This window comes from Sander lucioperca, chromosome 10, assembly GCF_008315115.2.
Source record: "Sander lucioperca isolate FBNREF2018 chromosome 10, SLUC_FBN_1.2, whole genome shotgun sequence".
NCBI classification, from domain to species: domain Eukaryota; kingdom Metazoa; phylum Chordata; class Actinopteri; order Perciformes; family Percidae; genus Sander; species Sander lucioperca.
In genome coordinates, this window is record NC_050182.1 from 14,284,953 (window position 1) to 14,305,807 (window position 20,855).

The 20,855-nt window shown below is 40.0% G+C and overlaps 2 protein-coding genes across 4 annotated transcripts; both read left to right on the top strand.

The window, feature by feature from the left end:
- The first annotated feature begins 38 nt into the window (after nucleotides 1–38).
- LOC116036096 (protein rapunzel-like) lies at nucleotides 39–6,364 on the top strand. 2 transcript variants are annotated; one of them, XM_031279547.2, is made up of 4 exons: nucleotides 39–225; nucleotides 1,526–2,022; nucleotides 2,166–2,858; nucleotides 4,244–6,364. In XM_031279547.2, exons 2-3 carry the CDS (start codon nucleotides 1,529–1,531, stop codon nucleotides 2,854–2,856), a joined length of 1,185 nt encoding a protein of 394 aa, XP_031135407.1. In that variant the 5' UTR covers nucleotides 39–225; nucleotides 1,526–1,528; the 3' UTR covers nucleotides 2,857–2,858; nucleotides 4,244–6,364. The 2 variants fall into 2 exon arrangements, with proteins under 2 accessions (XP_031135407.1, XP_031135408.1); XM_031279548.2 differs by lacking the exon at nucleotides 4,244–6,364 and having other exon boundaries at nucleotides 72–225; nucleotides 1,482–2,022; nucleotides 2,166–3,643.
- Nucleotides 3,634–20,702, top strand: rpz5 (rapunzel 5). Of its 2 annotated transcripts, XM_031279550.2 has the most exons (3): nucleotides 3,634–3,643; nucleotides 16,914–16,964; nucleotides 18,567–20,702. In XM_031279550.2, the coding sequence occupies exon 3, from the start codon at nucleotides 18,634–18,636 to the stop codon at nucleotides 19,813–19,815; it is 1,182 nt and encodes a 393-aa protein (XP_031135410.1). In that variant the 5' UTR covers nucleotides 3,634–3,643; nucleotides 16,914–16,964; nucleotides 18,567–18,633; the 3' UTR covers nucleotides 19,816–20,702. The 2 variants fall into 2 exon arrangements, with proteins under 2 accessions (XP_031135410.1, XP_031135411.1); XM_031279551.2 differs by lacking the exons at nucleotides 3,634–3,643; nucleotides 16,914–16,964 and adding an exon at nucleotides 17,435–17,541.
- The last annotated feature ends 153 nt before the right edge of the window (nucleotides 20,703–20,855 follow it).

Consider the following 20,855-nt stretch of genomic DNA (forward strand, 5'->3'; position numbering starts at 1 on the left):
TGTCCTCTCTCTCTCTCACTCTCTCTTTATCTCTCTCTCCTTTGCAGATATTGAGTGCGCATTTCTTCTTTCTCTCTGGATCCTGCTTTTGGACCCCTCCTCAGCTCCCCAGTAGTGGATGAGATAACCGTGGGAATTTTCTCAAACTTGAAAGGAAAAATAAAACTTGTTTGCAGCTGTTAGAGCTCATCAGCCGTGAAGGAGCAGCAAAGTCGTTTCATTCAGGTAAAGAAAAGCAACGCTGTTATTATAGGAATGTGATGAGTGTCCTTATCTTCCATCAGAAGGGGTAAAAATGCTATAAGGTGTGTCCGATGCGCTCAGGGGATTTGTGCGTAAAAAAGCCTGCAGTTGCGCATTTCTATTGGGTGCGCATGACAGTTAAACATGGTGCAGTTTGGACACATGACAAAAACATATTTTTTTATTTAAAGGATGGTTTTGTTCACACACTATTTATTTGGTTTCCAGATAGTTGCCCTTCTTTATTATACATATAGAAAACAGCATTCAGATGCGAATAAACAATGTCGATGTTAATATGTCGAGTAGATGGGTGACGTAGCATCTGTGGTCCATCCACAGAAAAACATCTGAACAGAGAAAAGGTAATTTATGTATGTCAGATTGCAAGCGAGTATGAAAGGGGATTTTTAAACATGGTTTGGCCTTGGTCTGTTCTGACATGAGTCATACGCAGACCCAAGGGCATTTGTGTCATTTTCTCATCCCAAGTAATCTCAGGGCCCCCATTTTGTTTAGATGACATCATTACCTGCATCCTTTTGGGTAGGGAGGTTTATATAATCTATAATCTTCATGTCACAGCTGACAGGGTCAAGGTAAAGATTCTTACTTTAAAGCCTGCATTTGAGCCTGACATTTTTTACCTTCACATGTATCGCCTGTTAACAGAAAACAGTTTCATGTATTTTTTGCTAGAGGTATTCTAGGGCTGCAACCAACGAGTCGTTTGTTTTATCTATGAAATGTTAAAAAAAAATAGTGAAAATTCCCTTTATAAGTTAGTAGTTTGTCTGCTTCAAATGTCTTGTTTTGTCCTACCAACAATCCTAAATGTTAATATATTTATGTAATATATATAAATATATTTGTGTATTGTCACACAAGACAATGAAAAGCAGAAAATCCTCACATTGGAGAAGCAGCAAGCAGAGGTTTTTTGGCATTTCTGCTTGAAAAATGACTCAAAGATTCTTCAATTATCAAAATAGTTGCAGATCAATTGTCTGCCCATTGATCGACTAATTGTTTCAGCTCTGGAATATTCAGATTACGGTTCACCAATATATTCTATAACCTTAAAGGAGAAAGCTTATTCATGTTAATACTAGTGAGTTTTATGAAAAAAAAGGAAACAGAGGTCAAGATTCTTTGAAAAGCATTTAACTTCTATTCTCTTTAGTAATTAGCTATGTTAAGTGGCTCTGTAACACAAATATCGTATTCTTTTTCAGAAGGTTTATTTATATCTGACTCCAGATTTTGTCCATCTGTGTCTCAGAACATGACCACTTCATTGGAGAGGGTTGTGGCTCAGAAGAAGGAGGCCATCGAGGCAGTGATGGATATGTTTGCGAAGGGGGCCGAGGTGTTGGCCAGCGCTGTGGGTGAGCTCTTCCCCCTGTGTGAGGCCGCCGCCCCGGTTCTCCGCCTGGCCTTAGACAATGTCCACAGCAAAGAGGTCTTCTACGTTAAAGAGCAGTTCCTGACGGTGAGGAACAAGCTTGACGTGCTCTCCACCCAACTGGAAGACATTGACAGCGAGATCAAGAAGGGGAGACTGGATTCCCAGTACTTCTCAGTGGAGGAGAACATTAGGAACCAGTTTCGGAAGTATATGGACATCTTGGAGGCAAAACAGCAGTTCCGGGAGGTGAAGACCAGACTTTTTGTGGAGCACTTTGCCAAAACTGGAGGAGAGAAGAACCTGTTTGTGCTGTATGATGCTCTGATGGGAACAAACAGCTTTGGAGAGTCAGTTTTAGAGGTGGTCGAAAGGTAAACTGTTATATTTCATCACATTTATGTTTCTGGATTCATTGCAGCTTTCATTTATTGCTTCTGTGCAGGTTTTTGACACCATTATCACTGCAGTTTCTCTGGATTGGAGCACCAGATAAACTCCTTCCTCTGTTTTGCAGGTATGTAGTGAGGAACCGTCGTCTCCTTGAAGATTTCTGTGTCCGGATGAAGGAGCTCTTCTGTTTGGGCCTGATTGCTCTGCTGGGCCACTGTGCCTTAACCCAGGGCCAAGAGGAAGAAGATGACAAAATCCTAGAGTGGAGCAGCAAAATTGAAGAAGTTGAGTCCAGGATGAAGACCACCATCGAGTCCTGTATCGCTGCCTTCCCGGAGCAAGCAAAATTAGATGCCAAGCACCTCCTGCAAGAGAAAGAAGAAGAGACTCTGCAAGATACGACTCAGCAGCTTCTTGAGTTCTTGGTGAAGAAGTATGATTGGGTTAGCTGGTCAGTGCGGCTAATCAACCATTCAGGGAGCACATACCGGAACTGGCGAGCAGGGGAGCACTTTCACCACGTGGCGGGACAGAACTGGTTCGAGGTGCTGCAGGTAAACAACATCAACCTGGTGGTGTCGTACAGCACTAAACCGCAGCCGGTGCCTCGCGACTGCATCCGGCAGGTGATGGAGGGCCAGGGGAAGAAGGGAAACGCCCCGGTGGTGGTGGAGGTGTTGGAGAAGCAGCTGTGCGGGTTTGTTGTTCACGCCGTAAGTCGCCACAAGGAGTCTGCAGCCGCGTGGAGCTTTCCGGAAGACTGTCACTACTGGGAGAGACACAAGAATGTGGCAGTGTGTGTGCACTCCGAGTAAAGGTGACACGTGTTTCAGATTTTAGGATTTTACCGCAGAGGGGTGTATTTCAGTTGAGATACTGTAGATGTATCTTGCTTGTCCAGAGAATATCAGTATGTAAGTTTACCTTAAATGAAAATAATGAACCTCAGAAACTGGGGATGCACCAATCCAATAGGCTTGATGGGTGAATGTTCAGCACCACAGCAATCCCATGTGCACAATGTTAGCTTATTCATCAATACTTGTCAGCAGTTTTCACTCTAGTCACCCAAATAGCATTCTTACAGCAGGACGCCTGATCACTTTCTGTTCTGCTCCTTCATTTTTTTCACATAGATTCCAATTATAGTTAAGAAGTAATGTACAGTCAGTGAAGAAATAATCTGATCCTTTACTTACTAAACGTGTCAATACAACAATGTAAGAATAGTCCATTACAAGTAAAAGTCCTGTCTTCAAAATCTTCGTAAGTACAGAAGTATTATATCAGCAACATTTTAAACCTACCCGATGTGTGCAAATATTATATATGACATTATTAGATTGTTACAATTGAATACATGCAAAGCATTTTACTATTGTAGCTGTTTGAGGCAGAGCTTTAACTACTTTTTTTATATAAAGTGAGGTCATTTAGTCCAGTGGTTCCCAATTTAGGAGTCTGGCCCCTTTTGAAGAGTCTCCAGATAAATTGGAGGGGTCATGAGACGTTTATTGGGAGAGGAGTGAAGAAAATACGGAGTTTTGCTACACAAATTTGTAATAATTGTTTCTTCAAAACCTTTATTTCTTTACTGGATAAGTGTACCTCTTTGAGCCTCTTTGGTTGATATGACATGATACAGGGCCATAGACAGTAGACACTGCTTGTCTGTAAAGGGTCACAAGACAAGCCAAAAAGGTTGGGAGCCACTGCTTTAATCTTGAGCAATACAATGTATTTCATAAGCTTATATAATTTTTTTAATACAGTTATATCCTCACGTTACTTGTACTGTACATGCAAGAATGGCTACCATCAGATCCATACAGTAAGGTATAAAGATTTTAAATTGGGGGGGGAAGCAGCACTGGTCAATACCTCGGATCTCAGAAAAAGTCAGATTGGTGCATCCCTATCAGAAACATTGTATTTCAGATTGTTTGTTACAATTATTTTATCACAAATGCACTTTTATTAGCTTTCTGGGTTGTGTGAACTTCGTATACATGTAAATATTGGATTTACAGACATTTGATGTAAATTTATTTTATGTTATAGCTCTTTAAATATTAACTGCTTGCATAACTGTGTATCTTTTTATTTTTAATTTATGAGATACTAACCACTTTGTTTATAACTATAAGACACCTTATAAGACTAACACTGTATAATGGGACATGTCTTGTGCTTTTACCTCAGCTGCTTACAGTATTAATCCAGTCTCCCATGAGAAATGGCTTCTGTACCTACAGCTCTAAAGAGATGGTTTTGCTGAGGCTGCATCTACTGAGCTATGCTCCCATTTTGTCTCTGCTCAGCAGGCTGGCCTACATAACTCTGACGGGGGGACATAGGCCACTTTTTCAGGCGTGAAAAACAAGAGGCTTGGAGTTTGGCACTGGAGATGCGACAATGTGCCTTGTGTTTTAAACACATTCGAACTCCCCGAACCAAAACAACCAAACCTCAGTGCTTACCAAGTGCTGTGCCTATAATTATGTAATGGATCAGCAGTGATTTCATCTGTAAGATTCTTCATTTGTGCATTTTATTTTTGTAACGTTCGGTGATAAAACTGCTGCGTTGTTTTGCATTTCCCAGCCAAATTTGATGCATTTTTTATGACTTATGTATGCTTTTCTGTCTATGTGTGAGGCATTTTTCTTAGTTACCTCCGCGAAGGAGGTTATGTTTTCTGAATAATCTCAAAAATTTGTTCCCCGACTGGGAATATTCACACTGCATTAACATTGTGAGATAGGGCATGCCTTAGCAGAGGTGTGGTCTCTCCAAATGTCCTTCTAGTTTGTTATGATATCCTGCTCATACTAAACACTCACACTTCCATTTTGGTTATTTCAAACAAACCACTGTGACTTTTGCCAGAAACTTTAAATCATTTCACTCCCTGTGCTCCAAAGTTCTTCCCCAGGGAAGAGAAATCTATCAAGCATTCTCCTTTAATCTACTGTCATGTCCACAACAGCTTCTTTCTTCAAAGAAATAAAATCAATGCATGATCAATGTTCATCATACTCTTTATGCTTTATGACAATTAATGACCAAGTACAAATAGTTAATGGATGTGTAAACAAGTATAATCTAATATCTGCCTCTCTTTTCTTGTACAAATGTGATTTACGCAGCACTGTTCACGTCTGTGCCCATTAAAACCAGGCAGTGCACCCTCAGCAACAGGCACTCTGACTAATTTAATTGATATTTACACATAAGTCAGCATTTCCTGACCGCAGCTCTGGTTTGATAGTCTATGAATAACCTTTGGCTGAGCTAATATTCTGCAGACGAGCAGCAAAGTGCTTGGCTTAGCAGGATGGTATCAGTCATAATGCTCGGTGTAGGTGCAGAGCGGGTAGAGATGGCCATCATTTCATATCTCAGTGGATCTGGAGGGTCTTAAATCCAGCCTGTCAGAATCCATCAAGTGCTGTCTGTAATATGCAACGCAGTGCAGGAGAAGTGCACTGTGTTGAATCATCTGAGAGGTTTCTGTGTCTGCGGTGGGAAATAGCTGCTGGTGGGAAGATGAGGTTGTTATGAGAATAAAATGTGTCCATATAACCAATTTTAAGCCAAAATTATCAATTTGATTATTGATTGATAGCCTGGCTCTGTCTAAAGATATAAAATATGCCTACTAGCACTTTTAAAAGCTCAGCATATCATCATGATGCATTTAGTTTGTTTATTTTGTACAAAATGGTTTGAGAAACAACAAATGGCCATTTCCCAGACAAGAAATAGTCTGGCACAAACCCCTCATAAAACCTCTAATTGTCCCTTTTACACATTTCTGTAAATATTAAACAAATTAAATGTTAATTGGGGTGCTGATGGACTGATTTTTATTACATATGGACAGAGCCAGACTAGCTAAGCTAACCAGCTACTGGTAGTATATAGCTTCATATTTAGCATACAGATATGAGAGTTTTCTCATCTTCCTCTCAATAAGAAAGCAAATTGCACAAACTATTGGTGAGCTTAAGCTGTGTTGGCAGGTGTATTTCTGCTCTGGATAGAGCTAGGCTAGCTGTTTCCCACTGCTTGCAGTTTTTATGCTAAGCTAAGCTAATCATTTCCTGACTCCAGCGCTGCACTTAACAGACATTAAATGGTATCAATGTTGTCATTTAACTCTCTAAAAGAAAGGTCCTCAAAATGTTGACCTATTCCTTTTTTTTAAAGGGTGTTTACATCCATAGGTGAACAGTGTAGAAATTGTAACTTTGTTGTAACCCCTCGAACTGTATTAAAGTTTAACTCTGATGTGAACAACATAAAAACATCCTTATTTCTAAAATGCTTGACACTCGTCATTGTTTCATTCTAAATCAAATATGCTGGAGTACAAAACCAAAACAAAGGAAAATGCGTCATTGTCCAACTACTTATGGACTGTAACATGCAACACTGCACCTGCTTTTTGGCACAAAGCCTTTTTATAATTAGAAATCCCAGACAGGTGACTAACACACTTTACCACCTTTGATTTGTGTCAGTACTTTAATCCTACGTTGAAAAAACAGAAAATGTGGAGCAGACAGAGAGATGGGTGTGCCAGACAACAGTTCCGTCTTCAAACACACCATAGAACCAGTCCGAGGGAACAGACCACTGAGATGTTGCAACACAACAAACAAAACCGGAAAACTTGCTGCAACAATAGGCCAGTTCACCTACTATGATCTGTTTATGGTTTATCTAAATAAAACACATCCTAATCTCTTCACTTTTATCTTTTAATCCAATGTGCTGGATGGATTTAGATGCTAATTTCTACATTTCTACCAGGAGTGTTAAGTATTTCCAAGGTTTTTTCTCCTGCGTAGACATAAAGAGCAGCAGCTGCCTATATTGTAAGCCACTGGATTCATTAGTGGTCGTGTGGGCTTTGCCTAGGTAACAACTATTGATCCAAGAGGCTCTTCCCCTGCATAAAAGGCTTTGGCTGTGGTAGTCCGTCAATCCTGACTGTCATTATGGGAAGACTAAAGCATCTGTTTACTGACATGATCGACTGCATCCATCTCGTGCCACAGGAGCCAGAGATAGCTTGTCTTGTGGTTGAGGGAAGGTTAAAGTTAGGTTTTTCCGGATGAAAGAGTGAGATCTGGTGAGGGAATGGTACCAGAGGTAGTTTGCAGACAGAGGGCGCTATCAACATACAGATCTAACAGGCAATCATGTTTTTAACAAAACCAAGAAGTCATCTGTCAGGCTGTTGCTATGGGCCATCTTGATACACAGAAAAGTGTGCATTGCTTTTGGGGCTGTTTCATGTTTTGGTTCATTTATTTAGAATTAAAAGATCTAAGTCACTCTCACATTGGAGCTACTATACACAGTTAAAGTGCAAATGGTCGCAATGTCATATGAGAGTGTTGATCACTGATTTTTACCATTTACTAGAAAACTTAAAAGAAAGCAGGTACAGATGTTTCCCTTTTCTCTGCTGGGACTGGATAAATAAGGCTATTTTTACAGAGGAAGTATGACACAGAAAGCAAAAGCTATCATGATGTAATTCTGCATATAATGAACTGATTACATCCCTGCAAGAAAACAAAATACTTTCAGTTCACAAAACAGTTTTCCAGCATTTCTAAACTCTTTCCTTTCCATCAAGCCGAGATAGAAAGCCAATATCAATATTTCATAAACAAATGAAAGATTGGATGGAGGCTAGCATCAGAGTGGCCCTGGAGGGGAGAGTCGATCAATGGTAGGATAGCTCTGTCCGCTGCTGTCTGCCAATCCACAGGCCCACACAGGATAATGCTATTACCCATCAGTCCGAGTGGACCATCGACCAGCCGGCTGCTCTTTGAGTGGACTAATCCAATAAAAAGCATTAAAACATTTGTTCAGTGACACACTGAGCCCAGAACTCAGGACTGACGATCCCACCTGGCTGACTGTTTTAGACATAAAGGCAGCGGGGAAGAGTAACAAAGTACATTTACTCAAGTACTGTACTTCAGTACAATTTTGAGGTACTTGTATTTTACTTAAGTATTTCCATTTTATGGTACTTCTCCACTACACTTCAGAGGGAAATAATGTACGTTTTACTCAACTATCTGCTAACTTAAGTTAGTTACTTTGCAGATTCTGATTAATAATACACAATATGATCAACAGATACAGTATGATGTATTATTATTGATAATGATAAGATTTGATTGATTAAATTTGCAAGCTACATAGCAATATATATTGTAAAATAGTAAAAATATATCTCCACTTTTACAAGCTGCAACATTGCATTGAAGTAATGCACATACTCATGCATCAATAATTATAACCAATACTATATATATATATATATATATATATATTATTCCGAAATGGGCCATTTCAGGCAATTTAGTTAATTAAACTGGCAACTATGAGCCACTATTAGCTTCTGTGCATTTTGGCCAGGATCATAAGCTGAGCTGCTAGCAGCTAACTAGCATAACATGGTTTAGCTTAGAAGCTGTATATCTCAAGAAAAATGTATCAGATGAGGGCTCAGTTTTGAAATAAAAATGTTCTCAGTCTCTAAAATCAAAAACAGGACAGGAAGTTGTGGTGCCTATACTGACTAGTGTGTTGAAAAAAATTACTGTTTCACCTTTGGAGATGCGTTCAGAAGTACAAAGCTGAAGTCTTCCAATATGGCCGCTACGTGGTCAGACATTATAGAAAGAGTGTGTTGTTGCTACTTCACCTGTCAACTAGGTGCTTAGGTAACCCACATGTGGTCCTTCCTCAGGGTGTTTCACAGAAGATTAAACAAAACCGTCTTTGTATACACAAACAAGATGGCTGAACCTTTGTCAATTATCCAATGAGAATTAAGCACATAGAGGGCCAGCCCCTAAAGGGTGCAGCACCCCTAAACACAGACATTTTTCAAACTAAAAGCACACAACAAAATGTTACATAAACACACAGAAGTATTACACGGTCATAAGATATATCATAGAAATTACGTTTCTAAAATTCTAATTTTGATTTTTATCTAGGTTGTAAATATGATCCTTATTTGCTAGTATTAGACTATTCCATATGGTCACATATCATATGTATATTACCTACTTTTATTTACCATCACAATTGGTGTGGGTGCAGGTTTTTATGTGTTGCCTGAATACAATTCCTCTTCTTGACAGGGTTAAAGCTGAATTCTGTATATGTATACACATTCCAGTGGTGGAATGTAACTAAGTGCATTTACTCAAGTACTGTTACTTAAGTACAATTTTGAGGTACTGTTCATTTACTTGAATATTTCCATTTTATGTTACTTTATACTTCTATTTCTACAATAGGGAAATATTGTGCTTTTTACACCGCTACATTTATTTGATCACTTTAGTTAGTAGTTTTTTTGCAAATTTAGATTGTGAATACAAAACATAAATAAGTGATGATTTATGATATATTATTATAGATTACTGTAAGCTACTGAGCAGTAGGTTACATAAAGTAGTTGAAATCAGCCCAACCTTTGCCAGCTGCAACAGTAAAGTGATGCTTACATATAATAAATATAACTTTTGTGAAATGGACAACTCTGCATTATGATCTTTTTTTTTGGTAACTTTTACTTCTGGTGCTTCAAGATGCTGATACTTTTGTAATGTTTACTTAAGTAACATGTTGGAATGCATGAGTTTCCAGTCATGCATTCAACATTAGTATTGTGTTTGTAAAGTTGTGTGAACTCATTATTATATGGTACGGATTCCAGCTTTAACAGCAGTTTTACCTGCTGTATATATCTGTAGAGGGCCTACATGTGTCTGAACGCAGCTGGAATGTCTGAAGAATCCATTTGTCTGTAAAGCTTTTAAGTGGAAATCCACCGGGTGGTAAACACGTGTCTTGGCCATCTGCAGCGCCTCGAAATTTCCCTCATGTTTTCCAACACTTCCCTTTCTCCTCCGATGCCATGTTTGTCTGGCTTCCCTCTTCAAGGCCTCATGTTGCTCCACTCAAACCCCCAGCACTGTTGTAGCCTAAACCCCCCCTAACACACACAGAGTCAGATTCCTCTCTCCCTCATTTGCATGCAGGTTGTCGGCCCCGTCAGCATTGAAGAATCTCACAATATTAATCTGTGTTCTTGTTCACCCTGACCTTCACTTACCTCACTCTCTGTTTCTGCTGCTGACCTATCTGTCTTTCCTCATTTGTAGTCCTGCAGCTCTTTACCTGTCTGTCTGTCTTTTCTCATTCTGTCATTGTTTCTTAAACAGGTAGGATAAAAGACACCTAAAATCCTCTATGTTCTGAAAAAAAACAAAAAAAAAACATATTTTAGTGATCTGGGAATAACAAGTAAACGTTGCCAGACTGTCATTATTTTACTGGTTTCATCTGGTAACTGAAAGAAGGAATGCTTCAATATTTTAAAACAAACTTCATTAGGTAAGAAAAAAAAACACTTTTTTGGTTTCATCAGTAGGCTAAAAGAAACAAATAAGCTAGGTGAGTCTGGTTGTGCAACACAGATGGGGGAGGTGACGTTGTGGATAAAGACCCCGAGGGAGAGGGAGGTGAATAAGTAAAAGCGTGAGAAAGAGGAAATGAAAGAGAGGAGAACCAGGAAATGCCACGTCACAGAGAGTCATTGCCTTCAGTTAATCCCTCACAGTCTGCATCAAATCCTCATGAGAACATCAACAAATACAGAGGATCAGATGCAGGAGCGGACTAAATGATTTAAAGGCGCAAGGCAAATACCAACATGGGCCCCCCCCCTAGAGTCTGAACTCTACTTCAAACAAAGACAAAGAGTGATGCTGGAGCTGATCTATCTTGACTAAGAAAAGTGGAACTCTGTCTCCTAGAAATTACAATTATACAGCCTACTGCTCATTTTTTTTGCCAAATACATTTTAAGGGAATTATAATTGTTTCCCAGATTGTTCACTGGGTGCACAAAGGGTAGGACTTTGACTGAAACTTACCCTAACCTTAAATTTAACCGTAGCGGTGTGATATTAAAAAACATATCTATTTTTGATAGGTGAAGCGTTCTGTCGATAGTAGTGTTTTTATTTAACTGTTATGCGTTTACGGTGAACATTTTGCAGATAGCCTACATCCCAGATGCACATTTAGCATTAGCTTATCCTCCTCCATTTAACCAGCTGTTTAGTGTAAGCTAACACTACCTAGCTAACACTTAATAGCTTAGTTATCAACACTTCTGGATAATTCTGCTAAAGTTTGTACAGCCTCCTGCAGCACAATCCTTCTCCTAAAACTGCCGACAGTCAATCACAAACGTGACAAAATGAAAAGTCAATAGTGGGCCTTCAGTGCGCAGTCTCAGAGGAAACTGTTTTAATATGAAGGACTCGGTCATGACTGCCATCAGCTGGTGTCAGCACAGATAAGCTCTGTCCAAAGCCATGATTGGAGAGTTGCTAATTTGTCATTTTAGCATCGATGATGCGTCTTCCTCTTAAAAAGAAAAGACTCTAAGAAAAACGAATGACAGTGCTTTGCATGAATATCGCAAGGCCTATTCTGCCCTCTGCTGTACAACACTGAAACGCCTCTTTACTTTGTTTTCTGTGTTGTATTGTATAATCGGCAGATTAATCAATAATGAAAATAATTGTTACTTGCAGCCCTATTCATAACCTCTTAACAAGTCATAGATATGTGTGGGCATGTGCCTTGGAGGAGTGTAGAAGTATGGCTGTGAAAATGTGCACTCGTACTTGTGAAATGCTGTATTGTCAACACATCCGCTACCAAGGTGTGTTTGGGGAGGGTTGGTGAGGGGAATCGGTTAAGGGTGAGGGTGAGGGTTTTGTAATGCAATGTGTAAACTGTATTGTACCACTCCTTCAATAAAAAGAATTGTAAAACAAGTTATGGTGAAGAAGGTTTTTTTGGACAAAGTTTACTGTGCATATCTTTTGCAACAGTTCGAGCAGGATGCTGTTACAGTGCATGTCAGCAGCAGGTGCAAACTGACACACAGATATTTATTTCTGATTTTTATGAGTCTCTTCTTGATTGTTTGATTCATTGTCCATTTGCTGTATCAATGTTCAGTTAGGCCTTGAAGGGGTTATCCTTGGCCATTTTTACACACAGCTGGATCTCTCTACAGTCACAATGTAAAACAATTAATTTAGTAATTAAAGACAAAAGGCTTAATAATTGTCATGTAACATGTGTTTTTCATTTAATTGTTACACAGTTAATGCATGTATACAAAGCAAAACACTTTATTTCTGTGTTGGATTTTAGTTTTTATTTAGACCTTAGAAATCTTCCATATTTTCTTATCAGTTTGTGCATTATTTGCCTTTGGCCCTCACCAACAGTTCAAATAGAGCCAATGTTTGTTTAGTAGGACTTTATTTTATAGGAGTCATAATAATAGTTAAGGCAGCGGATGTACAGCAGTGGACTCTCTGTTGAAAACAAATTTGAACACAACTGAAAGTGTTTATTCAGTTCAGACTTAGGGCTGATATCTGAGGTGGATGTCAGAGGAAAGGGAGGTTAGTTTAAGCAAGGAGCTCCAACATCAGATCTTTTTAATTAGAATTTTTGTGTAGAAGTCCACTCTGTAACTAGCAGTGTGGTTTTCTGAAGAAGCAATGGTGTAATTTTAGAAGGAGGCTGGGATGACGATGTGTGACTTCAACATTCAGGAAGGTTCTGGGAGATTCCCCACCCCCAAGCGGGAGTTTAATAGTCCTCCAGGCATATTTGTCTGTCCACAAAAGCATTAGGGGAATTGCCTGCAATCAATAAGTTGCCTTCTCCCAGCCTCTGAGCCTTTATCTGTATCTGTCTGGAACCTTTCCTCCGATCTAACCTGAGTTTATATTGATCTGCGTGAGTGACAGATGGGCTTGTATCCAGGCGGTCCGTTGGCCTTTCGCTGCTGGAGTCACTGTTGCGCATACAGATCGTTGGTGCATGACACAGACTGGTCAAAGTTCAGTTGTGTTATAGATCATAAGCAAACTGTAGCCTACACAGCAACTCAAGAAAAGGAGGGTAAAGAGAGGAAGAGAAAGTGTTGGTCCATGATACTGTAAATGTAACAATTATAACACTTATAGTGGTAATCTTTGTCTGCCATTGTGTGTAAAACAGTTTCTTTTAGGGGGGGGGGGGGATAACTTGTGAAAATCTCTCTGCCCTTAAAAGTGCCTCCGTAATCATTCCCAACTGAAATATGTTGTCATTCAAACAAGGACCTTCAACCCAGTGCTCAAGGTACAGCACAAGATAAGCAGAGAACAGTCAGCGAAGAGGAACTGAAAGCAGTTCTGTCACTTTTATTTTCCATGAAACCATCCTTGAAATGAACTCCCTTGACTTCTTTAGCCCAAGTGATGCTTTAGTCTGTCACCAAACGCCATGTTCTCTGTGACCTGGAAACATCTGGAGGGGGGACGGTGAAGGCCGGCGATACTGAAAACACCACCTTCACAACAAAACTAGAGACTGTTAAAGTACAGTGTATGCTGAGATTCTGGGTTGTGTTACTTCATCACAAAAAATCCCTTAAGGCCAAATTGAGACACAAAGAATAACTGATATTGCTGAAATTTCAGTCTCAGTATGAAGAGTATGTGTTAGCGACGTGATGGATGGCTGGATGCAGCCTTTGGCCCTTTTGGTTGTTCCACGGGCCAGGCTCAAGAATAAATATGACTGTGCTTCTGGATTTAATTGTTTTGATGCTGATATTGTAACATAATCACTCTGTGATGTGAGCATTTGTCATGACTGCAATGCTCACCTTCACCCAATCTTAGGCTGTGGCAGCCAGAGCAGAAATGCATTCATGCAATATTCACAACTTCAAAAGGAAAAGGAGGCACACTCTTACTCTTACTCTTTAAAGACACAGATTATTTTGTAGACGTATTGGAGAGAAAACTGGCTATGAGATTCCCAAAAAATATATCTTCACGCTGCACCGAGCAAATCTTCATCAGGTTATAATTGTATCAAGCACGTGTAAACACACCCCATCCTGACATTCAAATCAATGCAGTTTCAAGGGAAATTTTAATAGGTGATAACATGGGCACGCACCAACTTTCTGTCTGCTGTTTGGGGCCCCTGGCAATATCCCACGATGAAGCACCCATTACACAAGGAAAACATTTGTCAATCCTGCCCACATTCATTTTCCCATGGGAGTCAAATCCAGCATGACGGGTACTAAACCCTGTATCTCCCACTAACAGCTTTCTCTTTATGAAGCAATCCTTCATTACACTGATGTAATACTGAGGTGTGGATATACAGAAAATGAGAGCAAATGTCTGTAAGCACATACAACCCTTTTTCTTTATGTGACTACTTACAACTAAAACAGTTCCCAAAACTAACTATGTTGTACAGCTTGTGCAATTAAATAATTGGCATTAAATCCTGGTCTAGGCAGGTCATCAACATTTTTCCTGGCTCTGTTTAAAGCTCTGCCAAAAATAAGTCTTGTATTTCAGGCTGAGCGTCTTTATTTTCCTCTGTAAAGTTCTGTCTTATGAACATGTCTCTGCATCTCTTTGCATTATGAAGATCTGTCTTTTCTTAGTTTATGATATACAGCTATACAAATATCCTCTTATGTAGAAGTGTTTCAGTTTCTCTTTTTTTTTCTGTCTCAATTAGTGCCATTGATGTTTTCAAACACCGACCCTTTTCGAAAATGCTTCGTATATTCTACCATGGGATGAGCCACCGGGGGCTTTTCCTGTGAGCTGAAGAGACATCTTGTGGTGAGGAGGAAACACTAGCCCTTGGCCAAGGTCAAAAAGATAAAACACGGTCAATAGCTTCCTCCAACCAGGAAGTCCTTTATCATTTCAGCATCTAGACACAAACAACAAAGACGGCACAACCTCAGTTATACTGGATTTTGTTATTAGATTTAGTGCCATGAGACGAAACAGTCAAGAACTTCACATAAAATGACATCAATGTCAAAAAAACAAACATTAAAAGTTATCGTTTTATAATTTTTTACAGAATATAGATTTATGACGCAGCTGCAATTCACAGATAATGCTTGACGTTTTACTTTCTTGCGTTGAAAAGAAAACATTTAGTTACATTTAGATCCAGAACATCTTACAGTGAGTGCATGTATTTATACTATTGGTGATATTGTAGGAATCAAAGCTCCTGATACTGGAATTATTAGTGCCCGTTCTATCCTAATAAATGAGTGCATCAAAAAGCAGACATAGTACTTTCAAGCAACTCTGTATAACACAAAATCATGAAAAAGATCAGTTCAGCTTGTCCAACATGCCGAGTGGATGCATGCTGAGTAAAGCCAGACAAAACAGCTTGATGCACACAAAGCTTTCCTCAGCTGGCTGTCATTATCTCAAATATTTTACCCATGTTTCTACCTGGTGAGTCTGAAACCACAAACAACAATTTTCTACAAATTCAACACTTTTCCATTGATGCTAGAGCCAGAGCTTCTTCAAAGACCGTGTTGTTTGCTTGGTTCCAATCTCCAAATGTCAGGGCACTGATGCATGTTCATTTTCTCTGCCAACATAAAAGAAATCCAGCTCTTTAGAAAGATTTGTCTGGAAAACAAACACCCAAAGAAAACAAAGTGAGGTCCTCCAGCTGAGTGACGTCACGTTCAGGCCTCTACAGTGTGTGTTTACCAGCATCGGCCTGTACCACCCATCACGCCACATACTGTTGAGTCCCTGCGAAAGCTACTCTCAACTTTCTGATGGTTATAAGTGTGAGATCTGACAGAGGGACGACACAGGAACAAGGCGGTGGCGGACGTGCTCGCCTAACCCTCCTCTGCTCGGCTGACCAGTATCAATTTTCTGCAGACATCCTTCCCTCCTCTTCCTGTTCCCGCCTCTTTATGCTCCATTAAGGAGCACAGTTGACAGTGACATCAGGCTGCGTGTGTCACGGCCTGCTTAATAAAGCACAAAGGCCATGAGTGAGCTCTGACTGTCATGGTGTGTACTCCAAACACAGACTGTCTTTCACTGGGTGCCACTGTGACGGACTGAGTGCTGCCCCTGCAGGGCAAATGTCATCCCTATTTGCAATGCTTGAATCCAGTAACCAATAGGTTTCCATCACTAAGTATCAGCTTCTGAGTGAAGTAGGTCAACATTCACAAAATCCTCTCAAAATCCTTTTCTTAATTTTTTTTTTCAGAAAACAAGTCTCAGCATGCATGTCTAAATAATGTTTTATTTTGTTATTTAGGGTACTAACTTGCTGTGAATCCCAACTTGTTGCAAACAGAGGGACCTGAATTAGGCTTTCGAGCATGCACAGTGTCACAGAAGTTAGAGGAACCAGTGCAGTGGCCATGGCAACCTTATTCGAGCCACAACAAGAGGGGTTTTGTCTTCATGGGTCCCTTGCTGAACCCTACTGCGATTGGTTTCCTTTTTATTCTCTTTCTCCCTCTCCTTGTCTGTCTGTTTCTCTTTCTCACACACACACACACACACACACACACACACACATACAGAAACCAATCTTTTAAAAAAGGTTTTCCCAGGGTGCATGGTGTCCCTGCATGGGGAGTGTTTACAGGATTTTATCTGTGTCAGTGCCGGCCCCTCATCCCTCAGAGTGGGTTTCTGAGGAATGCTGGAACAGGATGGAGGAGTTCCAAAGGGGGAGTGACGAGAGAGAGACAGACAGATACCGGGAGAGTGAAAGAGAGAGAGAGAGAAAGAGAGAGAGAGAGAGAGAGAGAGAGAGAGAGAGAGACAGAGGGAGAGGGAGAGGGAGAGGGAGAGAGTAGAGAGAGAGAGAGTCTATATATACATCCCAAGGAGGCTGGTGCTCACTGGTACAGCTGGACTACTGGATAACTGGACTGCAGCCTGCTGGATATTTAGCTACAAAGGTGAGTTCTTTTTCTGCTCTAATTCTTTATTCAGCATCTCCATCATCTATTTCACCACTTTAGCATCATGTTTAACGTTAGTTTTCTATAAAAGAAAAAATAAGGAAGGAAAAAAAGAAAGAAAGAAAGAAAGAAAGAAAGAAAGAAAGAAAGAAAGAAAGAACAAAAGAACGAAAAAACTCAATATTCAGTTTTGTTCAGTTCTTCTCACTTCTCACTTCACACAATAATAAAGCTGGTCCTCATTAGAAACTATGAGAAACTGGATTTTTCTTTTCTTTCAAAAAAAAAAATTCATGTATTTCCTAAAAATGTTCTTTCTGCGGAAAAATGAATTTAAGTGACGTGCAAGAGGTAGAGATGAGTTATTTGGGGAAGTGGTCTTGTTAAGGACTTACGTATGTGGTTCCTATAAAAGCTCTGTAGCTCTTGACCAGTGTTTGATCAAGACTCGCCTTTTTTCCTTTCCCAAAAATATATTTCACTTTTTGTTGCTAAAGGAAGACAAACATTTTCTATTTTGTTTTTGGTTTAACAAGGATAGATATTTTCAAACACAAACCAAGATAATTACTCAGTAAGTATAACAGTTATTTTGTCTCTTTAAATTGGAATGGAATCTGTTATGTAATTACAAATCAAAATTTTGAATGGTGCACTTTTTTTGTTATTTTCAACACATAGAAATGTGGGGGGGGGGGGGAATGTAAAAACACTGATGGCATGTGGCTGAATAAAGTAATTCTAATTAGCTCAGTGATAGGAAAAGCTGTAAAATGACACCACTGATCTCATCACTGCAGCAATTGGTGAGCCTATTTTCTGTGGTTACACATATAAACCTGTATTTGTCTGTTTTTTTCATACCAAAATCTCAAGAAAGCCACATTTGTATGTTTTTGGTTTTAATTACATTGAGGCTGTAATGATTAGGGAAGTGTGATTGCATTATTTGACAAGTGCATTGGTGGGGATTTTCTTCTCTCAGACCTGGGTGTGCCTTTTTTCTAAACTGGATATGGGCTCCAGGGAATGAGTTAGATCATCTCTCTGGTGTATTTTACATTGAAAACCATACTATCGTTACCAAAGTAAATCCCCCTCTTTTACCATGTTGTGAACATCTGTGTTTGCTTTGGGTCTTGGCTATTGTTAAAGCAGTTAAAAAAAAAGACATCCCAAATGGCCAATACTGCAATGTTGCACAATACTCCACGTCGTAATTCATGAGTACACACATCATGTTTGATATTTATTCTGAATTGCCATCCATGTGTGCCTCGTTTGTGTACTTTCATGAGCTTTTTCCTAAAATGTGTCAATGCCACCAAGGCTTAAAAATGAGTCCCTGTCATTAGCTGAGGCTCTGAGGGTGTGGTTTGAAACTGGATGCCTACATGTTCAGACATGACCTGCTGTTTGTTCTATTGAAGGGTTGTGTTTGTCAGGAAAAAAAAAATTACTAAATGTCAGCTCATTACATTTGCTTTGCCAAATGTAACTGAAAAAAGGAAAAAGGAGCGGCCATATTTTTTTTCTGAAATGTCTTTAAATCCCACTATAATGAACTTTACAAGGGTTTCATGTTTCTTCTTCTTTCAGGCACCAGCAAAGCCTCTGGCAGTGGAAAACATATTCAGTTAGTTAGTCTGAAATAAATAATACAAAGATGAACAGTGTGGCAGATTGGCTCGTGCAGAACAGGGACAAGATCGAGAAAGGTGTGGAGATCATGGGGCAAGCCTCTGAGGTGCTCGCTGCCACCGTGGGCCAGCTTCACCCTGTCTTGGAGGCTGTGTTCATGGCTTCAGCCGAGATACTCAGCAACCCGGACAGCAAAGAGGCTCGCTACCTGACTCAGCAGTTCGAACTGGTCAACCAGAAACTCGAAGGAATCCAAGATGAGATTGATCAAATTGCCCGGGAGCTGCAGAGGACGTCGATGAACAAACAGAACTTCGATCGAGAGGCACAGATGTTGAGCCAGTATGAAAAGTTCCAGGACTTTGTCAACGCCAAGCCAAAGTTCAAAGAGAAGAAGATGGAGAAGTTCATTAGCCATTACGAGAACACTGATGCCGACTTGAACTTGGACGCACTCTACAATGCTGTCACTGGGGAGAGCACCTCAGGAGACCCGATGCTGGAAACGGTATTGGCCACAGAGCAGAGAAGCAGAAGGGCAGTTGAGGATTTCTGCGCCCGGCTGAAGAAGCTTTTTGTGGTGGGCATTATCGCCGTCATGGGCCATTCTGCCCTCAAGGAAGGAGTGGTGGGGGAGGAGATGGTGAAGAAGTGGCAGGGCCGGATGGAGGATGTGGAGAATCGAATGAAAGCAGCTGTGGATGACTGTACAGAGAACTTTGCCGATCAAGCCAAGTTAGACATGGAGCACCTGCTTCAGGAGAATCCCGGCACTGTCGACCGTGAGTTCACCAAATCTCTTCTGGATTCGCTCGTTAAGAAATACGACTGGGTGAACTGGTCCATCAGGGCCTTCGGCAACAGGGAGCGCATTTTCTTTTTCAACTGGCTGGCAGGAAAGAAGTGCCACGGAAGTGGAGGAGCCAATTGGTTTGACATTTTGACCAAGAGCAAGATCAAAGTGGTGGTCTCTTTCTGTGTCGACCCCAAGCCCATTAACAAGAGTCAGATCCAGGAGCAGATTGAGAGTCAGAGGATGAAGGGGGACATGATGGCAGTGGCTCTGGCTTTGAATAAGAGCTTCCCCAACTGCCTGGTCCATGCTGTCAGCCATTACAAGGAGGTGGTGGAGACCAACAACTTCCATGAGGATTGTTACTACTATGGAAAACACAAAAGAGCCTACCTGTGCATCCACTCCGAGTAGGCTCACAGAAAAAGTGCAGCCGCATGCATCCGCAAGAAATGAGCTACACATAAATTCATGAATGTCTTTACCAGAGACCTACGAAATTGTTTTTCATTAAATATAGAAATGTATTCATAAATAGTGTCTGTATCAATGCATAATCTACTCTTTAAGAGATCTGGTATGTGATTTATTGTCTTACTTGTAATAATTTTTAGTCTTTTACATATATATCTTTCATCTCTTGATGATACAGCAGCTTCTGGGTGTTATTCAGAGTCGTTCATCTCCATGCCAGCTTCGACTTAATGTTATGAAACTTATAATGATTCTGTCCTCATTGGATTATTATTAGGGTTGGGCAATATGAGGATATTAGTCTGTTATAGCAGCCAGAGACTTTACCATACCAAGGCACCCTTCCCCTTTAATCCCTTTAACATCTCGGACCATTGTGGGCAGCGCTCAACATTTAAAGGAACATTTCGACATTTTGGGAAAAACGATCACTCACTCGCTTTCTTGCCAAGAGTAAGATAAGAAAATCAATACCACTCTCGGCTCTATCTGTAAAGTTTGAGGCTACAGCAAGGAGACAATTAGCTTAACTTAAGCATAACTTGAAACAGGAAGTGTAAAAACATCAAAGCTTCATGTTTAGCATACAGACATGATAGTGGTATCGTTCTTCTCATAACTCTGTGATATGGTCAAAAGCCCCAGCATTTATATCACAAAGAAATAAATGAGATATACTGTGGTGGCGGATTATATCAATATATATTCTATATTTTTTGCTGCTTTTGGTGCAATATATTGCTGCAGGGCAAACGTCCAAAAATCCTTATTCCACAATCAATTCAACACGATACTTATGTATATTTTACTTTATTTTGTAATAAACACAAAAATATGAATGATTTTGTCATCATTGGTCATCATTAGTTATTTAAAAGCACTTTTTGAGTTACTACAATAATTGAAAATCATGACTAATTATGAAGCATAGTGTTCTGCTGACTCAGAACAAATCTCCTTCAACAGTAGGCTAATAATGT